Consider the following 12,538-nt stretch of genomic DNA (forward strand, 5'->3'; position numbering starts at 1 on the left):
GACCATGGTCCTCACTTTTTATTTGAAGAAACAAATAAATGCAGTTAACCTGCCGAATCGATGAGAGAAAAACATCGACCAGGTGCCTCCTGCACATCCCCTACTGGGGATGTGCCCGCAGCCAACATACATGCCCTTGACCGGAATCGAACCTGGGACCTTTCAGTCCGTAGACCGACGCTCTACCACTGAGCCAAACTGATTTCGGCTGGAAAACATGTTTTAAAAAATGCTTTTTGGTTATTTCTAGCAATAAGGAATAGAATTATTAACAGACTATACTTATGTTTTTGGTAATAGCCTCAATTCCCTTGGACTTTGTAACTTTTAAAATATATACCAACTATATATGTCAAAGGGTTTTAAAAGCTATAAAGTGGTATGGGATGCCACTTAAAATATTTCTTGTATTACTTAATTTTAAGTTGTGTTAACCTAGTAGATCTGTAGGATAACAGACTCTTAGTAAATTATGTATATTAGATTAAATATTTATTATTTAATGTTTCTTATAGTGCAGAGAAATATTTTGGTTGAAGTTTTTATTTACTATCAGAGAATCACAAATACAGCTCCATAACTCTTAATGGTTAAGATTACAATATATTTTAAACTGTTTTGATACCTACTAACAAGACTGATAATCACTGCTGAACTGTTAATGATGAAGACAGGTCAAGTATTCATATCCTATATAATTAAGAGGGAATACGCAAATTCACCATCATGCTGTCACAAAGATGGCGGCACCCAAAGCCACAAGATGGTAGTACCCAGTCCCCTCAGCCCTGCCAGAGTCCCTCAGTCCTTAGCTCCGCTGGGAGTGGAAGATGGCAGGTGTGAGGTGTGGCCGGACCCGCCCTCAGCCCCTTAGCCACCCAGGGCTGGCCTGAAGTGCAAGCAAGCCTCGGATGGCAACTGCCCAGCCGCCCAGGGCCGCCTGAGGCTCAGGTAACCAGGGCCGACCGAGGCTTTGCACTGCCGGCAGTGGGAGCAACAGAGGTGTGATAGGGGTGTCTGATTGCCAGGTTGCCTCCCGCCCCTGAGGGCTCCCAGCCTGAGGAACCCTCCCCCTTTAGTACATAAATTTTCATGCATCGGGCCTTTAGTGCAAATATAAAGTTGAGATTCATTTCTAGCCTATAGATATGTGTGTGTGTGTGTGTGTGTGTATATACACACACATATATGTAAGTATATATACACATGTATATTAGTAACAAATGATTTAGATTCAACTCTAATTTCAGATTTGTCTTAGTAATTTCGTAGACAATAAATATACAATGAGCACAATTATCAAAAATGCAAAAGAGATATAACAATCAGCTGGATGAAAAACTAGATAAAGTATTTAGGGAGTAGAGTTGTTTTAATTACAAAATATCAGTTTCTGGTTCTTGACTAACAAGTGAGGATTTTATAGCCATAAAATATTTTCCTGTTGTGATTTAAAAAGTACAATTATTTCTAACAGGGTGAATGGCAGATGTGGAGCTATTCTTGCTGATGAAATGGGTTTAGGGAAGACACTGCAATGTATTTCACTCATCTGGACCCTCCAGTGCCAGGGACCCTATGGAGGCAAGCCGATAATAAAGAAGACACTTATTGTCACCCCTGGAAGTTTGGTGAATAATTGGAGGAGAGAATTTCAAAAATGGTTAGGAAGTGAAAGGATCAAGATATTTACTGTTGATCAGGTAAGAGACTTAAAAGTTTAGCCTTGGTCATTGTCTACATCTGCAGTTTTTCAAATCATTTCTGCAGTTTTCACTCTCTAATGGGGCAGTTTCTCAAGTGTTTGTAACTCTCCCCCTCCTTTGCAGGAAAATGGAATCTTGGCATACAATTTGGTTTTGAGTTAACATATTCTAATACTTGCTTAACGGCTGTGGGAAATAGGCTGCTTAAATTTAATTTCGTACAGTTTCTGCCCAAGATTTGTGAAATATTATGTTCTCCTTTTGTTAGGACCACAAAGTAGAAGAATTCATCAAATCTCCATTATATTCTGTTCTGGTTATCAGTTATGAGATGTTGCTTCGCTCCCTGGATCAGATTAAGAATCTAAGGTTTGATCTCCTCATCTGTGACGAAGGGCACCGCTTGAAGAACAGTGCCATCAAGACCACGACAGCCCTCCTCAGCCTTGCCTGTGAGAAAAGAGTAATTCTGACTGGTCAGTACTCGCTTTGGGTGGAGGTCATGGAATGGCTGCTTAGTGAACATGTATGACTTGTAATATGATGGTTGGCATCCAATGAACCCATGTTACTGAATGGAGTTTGTGCTAATAAGCCCATACTAATAAAGCCGTGGTAGGACTGCTTTTCCAAATCCCTATGTGATATTCCTCAACTCTCCCAAAGCTCTGAATAATTTCACTAAACATACCAACTTGACTTACATCATTAGCGTTTCCTTTTTTTCTTGTCACGGGACATGGCTTTTTATTCACATTAAGTTATTTAGCTTCTTCTAGAAGTTCTACCTCGTCTAGAATGAGAGAAGAGTCCTACAAGCAGGGAGCTAGGGACTGCAATCAAGACAGCCTTTGTGACCTCTTAGGATGACATTGGGCTAGTACAGGGGTCGGCAACCTTTAAGACATAAAGAGCCACTTGGACCTGTTTTTGAAGGAAAAAAAAAACCTGGGAGCCGCAAAACCATTGCGACATTTAAAACAAATATAATACTGCATATATTGTTTCTTACCTTAATGCTATATACCGGATCGTGCAGAAAAAGGATTTTTTCACTTAACAAAAAGAGCCGCATGTGGCTCCGGAGCCGCAGGTTGCTGACACCTGGGCTAGTATATTGCTTTCTCTTGTGGCAACATAACTTCTGTTTTTCCTTTTTTGCTTCTTGAAATCCTTTTGTCTTACCACTTTTTGTATTCCGACTTTTTTTTTTTTTTTTTAAGTTTTGCTTTGACCTCTTTCTCTTGTGACCTCTTTCTCTTAGGACAGTGTACGGCAAACTTATTAGTCAACAGAGCCAAATATCAACAGTACAATGATTGAAATTTCTTTTGAGAGCCAAAATTTTTAAACTTAAACTCCTTCTAATGCCACTTCTTCAAAATAGACTTGCCCAGACCGTAGTATTTTGTGGAAGAGACACAAGGGGCCAAAGAGCCGCATGTGGCTTGCGAGCCATGGTTTGCCGACCACTGACTTAGGGTGACTTCAGGTACAAGTAACCGACATCTGAATTAAATGTGCTTATTCTCCCACGTAACTGGAAGTCTAGAGCTAGTGCAGGCTCAGAGCTGCGATACAGCAGCTCAACAATATCAACGATGATTTTGGCTCTTTTTGTCCCCCGCTGGGCCAGGGCTGGCCTCATCCCCGGGCTGGTAGCAGGTGACTGCAGCAGTTCCAGGCATCACTTCCAGATGTGGTGATACCCCAAGGAGAGCGGAGACTGGCTCTGCCTGTTTCTCTCTCTTTTCAAGAATGAGGAAACTTCCCCAGAAGCCCCTCTCTCACTTCCTCTCATGTCTCCTTGGACAGGGTGGGTCAGATGACGGTGGTGGAAACGGTTGGTGCCGTTCCTGGCTCCCCTTTCTGGCTGCACCCATCTCTTAGCTGCTGTGACTATTGACTAAACAACTCCCGTCCCCCGCGTGTTCTGGAGAACGATCCCTGGTTGAATAAGCGCTTACTCTGTCCCCTATAGCTTGGCCAGCGATTGACTCATAAAAGGGAAAGGGAAAAATGCCAGCCTGCTTGCTTCAGAGTAATTTCAGGACCAACCTGATGGTACAATTTATGCTCTCAGCCTCCCTATAATTTAGCTTGAGGCTATCCTTGCTTATTTTCTCCCTCTGCTGTTTTTGGATTCCATTATTCTCTTTGTCCCGAGAGCACTCTCTCCCTAAATAATATGCAGCCAAATACTTACCTCAGGCTCTGTTTCTGAGGAACCCGGTATGAGACAAAACCCTTACGTCTTTGGCAAAGGGTGGGACTATCATGATTATCTTGGGTTCATCAGTTAGGGCTAAATGAATGCCTGGAAGCCAGACATAATAATCCTTATCTCTCTCCCTTTTCCTTCTTGCTTTTCCCATTCTCCCTATTTTTATTAGTCATTGTCATGGATTTTCTTTTCAAAGTGTAACAAAATGCATACAACATAAATATATTTTCTCTAGTCTTTCTATGATGTGTTTAAAAATGTAGAACTGGCCAAAACCAGTTTGGCTCAGTGGATAGAGCGTCGGCCTGTGGACTGAAGGGTCCCGGGTTCGATTCCAGTCAAGGGCATGTACCTTGGTTGTGGGCATATCCCCAGTGGAGGTGTGCAGGAGGCAACTGATCGATGACTCTTTCTCATCGATGTTTCTGGCTCTCTATCTCTTTCCCTTCCTCTCTGTAAAAAATCAATAAAATATATATTTTTTTAAAAATGTAGAACTGATTAGCTGTGTTAAAAAAAACACAACTGGTAAGCATTGGTCCAACCTGGAATTGACCAATTTAGTTTTGAAGGGAAGTGATTCTTAAATTCTGACATTGTAAAATTCATATTGTTTATGTTAATGAAATAAGTGCATTTTAAAAAACGAATGTTGTTATTTATATCTTTGGACAATTTTTTTCTAGTCTGTTATATTCTTGGACTATGCTGACTTATATGTTCTTTTGATATTATAATTATTGAAGCATGCTAATGTTCTTTTAAATACTAGTTAGCCAAAGTTATTGAGTATGTAATATATGCAGGGTATATTAATTCATTCCAGCCTGCCAGCCTTTCAGATTAGAAGATCCCACTTCGATCTGGCGACTTTGAAAGACAGTAACAGCAGGTGCCATTCACTGAGTGTTTTATTAAATGTCAGGCCCTGTGCTGGTCACTTCACATACATCGTCTCTATTTTTCTTCTTCTTTGTAATACCCCTGGGAAAGTATTATCTTTCCACTTTTATAACTTGAAGAGCTAAGGCAATTTGTCTCAAGTCACACAGTTATAATAATATTAAGAATTACTAAGGATTATGGAACCTTTATTGTGCTGTAGGCCCTGTTCCAAGTAAGTATAAGGATTATCTCATTTGGTCCATACAACTGTAGGAGCTGCTATTATTATTCCCATTTTACAAATAATAGAACTGGGGTAAGTAACTTGCTCAGGGTCTCTCAGAGAGTAAGTGATGCAGGTAGGATTTGAACCCACGCAGACTCCAGAACCTGCACTCAGCCACTATGCTGTTCTAAAGAAGAATTTAGTACACAGTTAAAACCAGAGTTAAAACTTCATATATAATTATTCGTATATTTTTTTTCAACTTGATCTGACTGCTCTTTTGTCCTCAGTTTTAGGGACTTTGCTTACAGTTAGTCTGTTTAAGGAAGTAAGTAAAAATGTCTATATAGATCTGTGATTGTAAAACACAAACTTGACCTCATCACTTTTAACTCTCTAGGTACTCCAGTTCAGAATGATCTGCAGGAGTTTTTTGCATTAATTGATTTTGTAAATCCAGGAATATTAGGCTCTTTGTCATCTTTTAGAAAAATATATGAAGAACCCATCATTATATCGAGACAACCTTCTGCTTCTAAGGTATAATTTATTTTAATAAATTTTGGTTAAAAAAAGAGCAGTATGCCTGGGGAAATTCTCTATAACTTGGATAGTTTTAATTGAGGAAAAATTAAATTAGTATAGTTAATTTTCCCCCTCACAATTCTTGAACTCTTATATTTCTTATTTTAGAAAATTATGGTATGATTTTTAAAAATTTCATAAATAGGTACTTCAGATAGAAAGAACTATAATTGGTAGTAAACATTTAAAATGCTCATCCTTACTGGCATTGAAAAGTAAACCAAAGTGGCCCTTGCCAGTGTGGCTCCGTTGGTTGGAGCATCGTTCTACACACCAAAAGGTCAATGGGTTTGAAACCTGGTCAGGACGCATACCCAAGCTGTGAGTTTGAGCCCTGATCAGGGTGTATATAGGAAGCTACTGATTGATGTTTCTCTCTCACATCGATGATTCTCCCTCTCCCTTTCTCTCTCTCTAAAATCACCAAAAACATATATTTTCCCCGTTGATTTTCAGAGAGAATGGAAGGGAGGCGGAGAGAAGATGAGATAGAGAGAGAGAGAGGGGGGCAGATTTATCACAGTAGCAAAATTACAGTTATGAAGTAGCAACGAAAATAATTTTATGGTTGGGGGTCACCACAACATGAGGAACTGTATTAAAGGGTCACGGCATTAGAAAGGTTGAGAACCACTGCTCTAAAGATTCTATATAGCCAGTGTTTTAAACTGCATCTGGTAGATTGTTCGTCCCCATTTTGTTTAGTTCTTTTTCTGGAGTTTTATTATATTCTTCCATTTGGGACATGTTTTACTTGTACTGAATTTTGATTTTAAAACTGTACTATTATTTAATGAGTAATGTGTAATGATTTGGAAAGAATCAGTAGTGCTTTGTGCCAGTAATTTCCTATAGGTTAATTTTAGGATCAATAACTTGTCAAAGTATTTGCTTACAAGACTTTGCTGTATCAGCTCTTTGCTTTGATTTTAAGACTGTACCATTACAGTATTCACATAAAAACTTCCTTTCAGAATAATTAAGTTTGTAGATTATAGATTTCTGGTTGCTCTCACTGGTGCCAAATAGCCAAACAATCAAAAATTTAGGTAATTGTGACTTCACTTAATTAAATGATTATGCTGAACATTTAAAGAGATGATCGTTGGTTTTCCTTTCACAGACTTGTATTTCATTTATTCTGATGAATCAAAAATCTGAATTAAAGTAACTAGTTTATCATTATAAAATATTTAATGTTCATTTAAACTGCCAGTCAGCTCTAAGTCTGCTCTTTCTTTCACAGGAAGAAAAGGAGTTGGGAGAGAGAAGAGCAGCTGAACTTGTTTGCCTCACTGGACTCTTCTTCCTCAGAAGAACCCAGGAGGTCATAAATAAATACCTTCCCCCGAAAATAGAGAATGTAGTCTTTTGCCGACCAGGGGCGCTGCAGCTTGAACTTTATCAGAAGCTGTTGAATTCTCAGGCTGTGAGGTTCTGTCTTCAGGGCACGTCGGAAAGCAGTCCTCATCTGATATGCATAGGCGCTCTTAAAAAGCTGTGCAATCACCCCTGCCTCTTGTTCAACTCCATAAAGGTGAGCAGCGTGGGAGACTGTCAGGCTGTGAGCTGAGGGTTCTCCATCATGTGACTCTAAGAGGGCAGAGCGGACCAATTCCTGGGGCTGTATTTGTGGGTTTCCCCAAGGATCTGAGTCTCTTCAGGACGGTTCTGCCCTTGAGCAGGCCCAGCCTGCTTGTTTTTCAGAGCATATCCGCATTCGCAGAGCTGAACTAGGGATGGAGTGGGTTTGAGGCTCTGCCTTCCAAACCGTGCCCCAGGCCCTTTGGTACCTTGTCTAGTACCTTGTCATGGTTTCTCTTCCTGTCTTTTATTAAGATAGCCGGTCAGTTTTGTTCTTTTGGTGCTAACAAATACAAAATTTGCCATTATAAGGTAACACATGATTTTTGTATGAAAGTCACAAAAAAAGACAATAAAAATGATATGTTGGTTAGAATGCAAATTGTTAAATGGAAGATATTTTGTGGAAGATATTAAATGGAAGATAATATGTATCAAAAGCCTTATAATTTTGTATATTTTGTGGCCTGGCATACCATTTTTAATGGCTAAGCCCTTTTTTTCCTGTGAAAGAAATGGCAGACTTAAATAAATTTTGAAATTTATTATAAAGAAATAAAGCTCCCCCCTCCCCCTAACATCCAGACAGTGATTCTGCACTTGTAGGGTGAAGGCAGTAGGCATTAGGATACTGCATTAGAACTGCTCTGTAATGAACTCAGAAGGACACATGACCAATGCTCTGGCCAGTGTGCTCAGTGGTTAGAGTGTTGGCCTGTGCACCAAAGGGTTGTGAGTTTGATTCCTGGTCAAGGGCACATACCTGGGTTGCAGGTTCGATCCCCAGCCCCAGTTGGGCAAGTGCAGAAGGCAACCAATCAATGTGTCTTTCTCAAATAGATGTCTCTCTCTCTCTCTCTCTCTCTCATTTTCCTCTCTTCCCCTCTCACTCTCCCTTCCACTCTCTCTAAAAATCAATGGAGAAAATGTCCTTGGGTAAGAATTAACAACAATATTTACATGATAGTTCGCTTGGTCTTTTCAGGAAGCTATTAATATTCATCTTTCCTCCCATACTTTGAGCATTTTTCTCTTCCAATTAAAAGCAAATAAATGTGAGCCAATGTTAATCATTCTTTTCAATAGGAAAAAGAATGTAGCTCAACTGGGGATGAAAATGAAGAGAGTAGTTTGTATGAAGGCTTGATAAATGTGTTCCCTGCTGACTATAACCCTCTCACGTTCACCGAGGAGGAGTCAGGAAAACTACAAGTGCTGACAAAGCTCTTAGCTGTCATCCACGAACTTCGTCCTACTGAGAGGTAAGTGCTGCTGGAATTGTGGTTTAGGGCAGTGTTTTTCAACCTTTTTTGGGCAAAGGCACACTTGTTTCATGAAAAAAATCACGAGGCACACCACCATTAGAAAATGTTAAAAAATTTAACTCTGTGCCTATATTGACTATATATAAAGTAATTCTCTTGAATAGGAATCAAATAAACACAAAGAAAGTATTTTATAATTACTTTATTATGAAATATTAAGTAAACAAAATAGTGAAAAATTATAAAATTCTTGTCTTGTCTGCACCTACGGCACACCAGGCAACATCTCGCGGCACACTAGTGTGCCGCGGAACAGCGGTTGAAAAACACTGGTTTAGGGTATGGCCTCACTCCCCCGCCCCGCCTGTCTTTCAAAAGAAGAAAACATTAAAAATAAGTTGTTTTTTGGGGGGCATGATCAGCATCTATAAGTTTTTATTTAAGAAAAAAATAAATATAAACACATATATTCAAAACAAAACAAAACAACCCTAGAGAAGTCTTATAACATCTAACTTGACCTTGAAGCTCTTTCAGAATTCTTTTTTTTTTTTTAATTTTTTAAACATCCCTTAAATGTTGCTAACCCTTAGAGTTTTCTCTTTAGCCTCCTTCTCGCTCTAAGTACTCTTTCTGGGATATCTCTACTCCCCATAGTTGTAACTACCTCCCATATATCCCAAGTTTGTCTCTCTCGTCCAGCCCTCTGTTCTAGTTCCCACATCCTTCTTTCTAACTCTTTAATGGACATCTAAATCTAATTCTTTTCTTTTTTATTAGTCATTACATTCCTTTTGAACCTATTTCTGGGCAGACTCTCTTTTGTTATCTGCAAAATCTCCAGTGAAAATTACAACTTGGCTATCATTTTGAATTTACAAGGTATTTCCCTCATTCTTGACTTTTTAAATTGCCTCCTCTTCTTGTGAATGTTATCTCTTACTTGAGGATGTTTTCTCTATTGCTGTTTTATTCGGGTTTCTCCTTTTTTGTTCTACTTTTAATGTTGGAGACTCACTGTAAATAGATGTGACTTGTAGTGTCCATTTATATTTTGGAGTGAGGCAGTAAAACTTATTGAAAGTTGTGTGTGCATGGGTAAGACTTGTGTATTGTTCACCTCATTGGGTAATTAGGCAGCGAGTTGGCTTCTTTATTTATCTCTGTGGATCTCTTCTGTGGGGCCATTCATGTAGTCTCAGAGATTAATCTCCCAATAATACCTTTCCTGGGATGGGATGTAAGAGGGATGCCTGGCTGCTGCTCCTGTTATAGGGGACCTTATGTATGCATACTTTCATTCTGATTAGTCATTACATCCCTGTCCCTTGAAGTTCTCTAGTCTGTTTCTTTGGTTTACCTTCTCCAGACAACAAGCATTGTATTTGAGAAAGAAAAGTCAACTGGTTACATGGGCTAGGGCCTGGGTTCAGTTATCAGTTCTCTTGTCAGCACTCCAGTCTCCTTCCTTCTGGGGTACCTTAAGAAGATTCTCAGGTGAATGAACTTGCACTTGTTTCTTATTGGAATCTCCCTCTTTGGGCACTAAGGTTTCACCTTCTCTGTACTCATAAGTAGATCACTACCGTATTTCATCATTTTCTGTTTTCGTATGTAAATGTTCCTTTAAAAAAACTTCAAAGATAGAGTTTGTATTTCTGTTTCTCATTATCCGGCTGTTTTTAGGGTGACTTTAGAGAAATGAAGAAGGCAGAAAAGTTTTTACTTCACTATCTTAAAACTGGAAAATCTCTTATATATAAACTTTAAAATTGAATTTGAAGGAGAACCTGAGTTTTAATGAATACGGCCATTGTTGCATGTTCTATAAATATCAGTGATAATATTATTTGGCAATTTTCTTCAAATATACCAAGAGTCTTTCTTTTTGATTGACAGGGTGGTGTTGGTATCCAACTACACACAAACTCTGAATATTTTACAAGAAGTATGTAAGCGTCATGGATATGCTTATACAAGACTTGATGGACAGACACCAGTCTCTCAAAGGCAGCAAATTGTTGATGGCTTCAATAGTAAATACTCTTCTGATTTCATTTTTTTATTAAGTTCAAAAGCTGGTGGCGTGGGACTTAACCTTATTGGAGGATCTCACTTAATTCTCTATGACATTGATTGGAACCCAGCCACGGATATCCAGGTAGGACTAGTTCTTTTTGTTTTTTACTTATTTTTTTATTTTATTAATTGCAGGTGTATAACATAGTGATTAAACATTTACATAACTTAGAATGTGATTGCCCAGATAATTCTTTTTTTTTTTTTAATATATTTTATTGATTTTGTACAGAGAGGAAGGGAGAGAGAGAGTCAGAAACATCGATGAGAGAGTGTCATCGATCAGCTGCCTCTTGCACACCCCCTACTGGGGATATGCCCAAGCCAAGGTACATGCCCTTGACGGGAATCGAACCCGGGACCTTTCAGTCCCCAAGCCAATGCTCTATCCATTGAGCCAAACCGGTCCCGGCGGGGTAGGACTAGTTCTTATGCATTAAATAAACATTACAGAATGCCTGCTGGGGATACACCTGCTGGGGATACAAAGATGATGATGTATGGTAAATGCTGATGATGTATCTTTATGTATCTTAAGATTTCTACTTACAGATTCGCACCACAGTTGGTATCTGTGTTTTTATTACAGTGAAAAGACAGGTTAAAATTAGTAAAGATAAAAGGTACATGGGGTAGAGACCAGGCACAAGCTTCCCTTTTTCCTTCCCTACTGGAGTTCTGTGGACAACACTTAATTTCCCCAGCATCGATGAGTACCGTCAAACAGAAGTTCATTCGCATCTCTGTGTCCAGAGTTTTTGTTGGTGCTCACGTAGGCATGAAATACTGGAGTGACTGACCTCAGTATTCTTTCTCCAACTTCACCAGAAGGCAAACTGACAGGACACGGCCTAAATCACATTGTTAGCATAAAAAATCTAGTGGCTGCAAGGCCCCAGCTAAACAGAGACCCTTTATCAGGCAGGACACTTCAAAGGCTTAGAGGTTATCTAGTTGCAGCTGGTAGGAAGGCCAGACCTTTCTTTGGGAAATACAAGAGGGAGAGGGAGAGAGAGAGAGAGAAACATCTGATGTGACAGAGACACATTGAATGGTTGCCTCCTGCATGTGCCCTGACCCGGCCAGGGATCAAACCTGCAACTGAAGTATGTACCCTTGACCGGTAATCGAACCTGTGACCCCTTAGGTCCATGGGCCAGTGTTCTAACCACTGAGCAAACGACCGGGGAAGTTCTTTGCATTTTTGCTATCTAAACCCACTGTGCCATTCTCTGTTGACATCCCTCTAGTTATTTTACAGCCCTACAGTGGGTGTCCATGCCTTCCTTTTTTCTCAGGAAAAAGATAGGAAGTGGAAAATGCTTTGACATGCCTGGGCTTTGTTTTTTGAAGCTATAAATAAACTCAAGAATTCTTAATCTTAAATGTATTAATGCAAATTGCTTGTGGGGGGGAAAGACTATTAGTTTCAACTGTACTCTCAGAATTCTCATTTATTTTCTAAGGCAATGTCTAGAGTGTGGAGAGATGGTCAGAAACATCCAGTACATATTTACAGACTCCTAACTACAGGTAATAACCCTTCAATGTGCCAAAAATGTATCCCTTTAAATAAGCTACACTAATAAAAGAGAAATATGCAAATTGACCATACATACCTCTGCAATGCGCAGCAGACAATCAGGAGTGAGTATGCAAATTAACCCAGCATAGATGACAGGTTAATTTGCATATGCAGATGCAGAGCAGCAGACGGTGCAGGACTCCTACTATGATGGGGAGAGCAGCGGGGGGGGGGGGGGGGGGGGGGGGAAGGAGAGGGGGGCAGAGGGAGCTAAACCAGGGGAAGGAAGGCCTATTCTTGCATGAATCTTCGTGCAACGGGCCTCTAGTATAAAAAGTATTATTGTTGTTGTTCATCTGTGCTTCCGTGTTAGGAATTATTGTTCTTCTGTTAACTATATGCTAACCATACTTTACCCTGCAGAAATAACAGGCGTGAGGATCTGCAGTGAGTCTAATG

At 39.6% G+C, this 12,538-nt stretch overlaps 1 protein-coding gene across 1 annotated transcript in view; it reads left to right on the forward strand.

The window, feature by feature from the left end:
• The window catches only part of RAD54B (RAD54 homolog B), a 49,115-nt gene that overhangs the window by 33,920 nt on the left and 2,657 nt on the right, over positions 1 to 12,538 (forward strand). Inside the window, exons 7-13 of the mRNA XM_084864698.1 lie at positions 1,478 to 1,703; positions 1,975 to 2,182; positions 5,442 to 5,581; positions 6,873 to 7,163; positions 8,297 to 8,472; positions 10,375 to 10,636; positions 12,021 to 12,087. Of these exons, the coding sequence (XP_084720824.1) occupies positions 1,478 to 1,703; positions 1,975 to 2,182; positions 5,442 to 5,581; positions 6,873 to 7,163; positions 8,297 to 8,472; positions 10,375 to 10,636; positions 12,021 to 12,087 (1,370 nt within the window). The remainder of the gene's footprint in view (positions 1 to 1,477; positions 1,704 to 1,974; positions 2,183 to 5,441; positions 5,582 to 6,872; positions 7,164 to 8,296; positions 8,473 to 10,374; positions 10,637 to 12,020; positions 12,088 to 12,538) is intronic.

Source organism: Pipistrellus hanaki (assembly GCF_964339955.1).
Source record: "Pipistrellus hanaki genome assembly, chromosome: 17".
Lineage (NCBI taxonomy): Eukaryota > Metazoa > Chordata > Mammalia > Chiroptera > Vespertilionidae > Pipistrellus > Pipistrellus hanaki.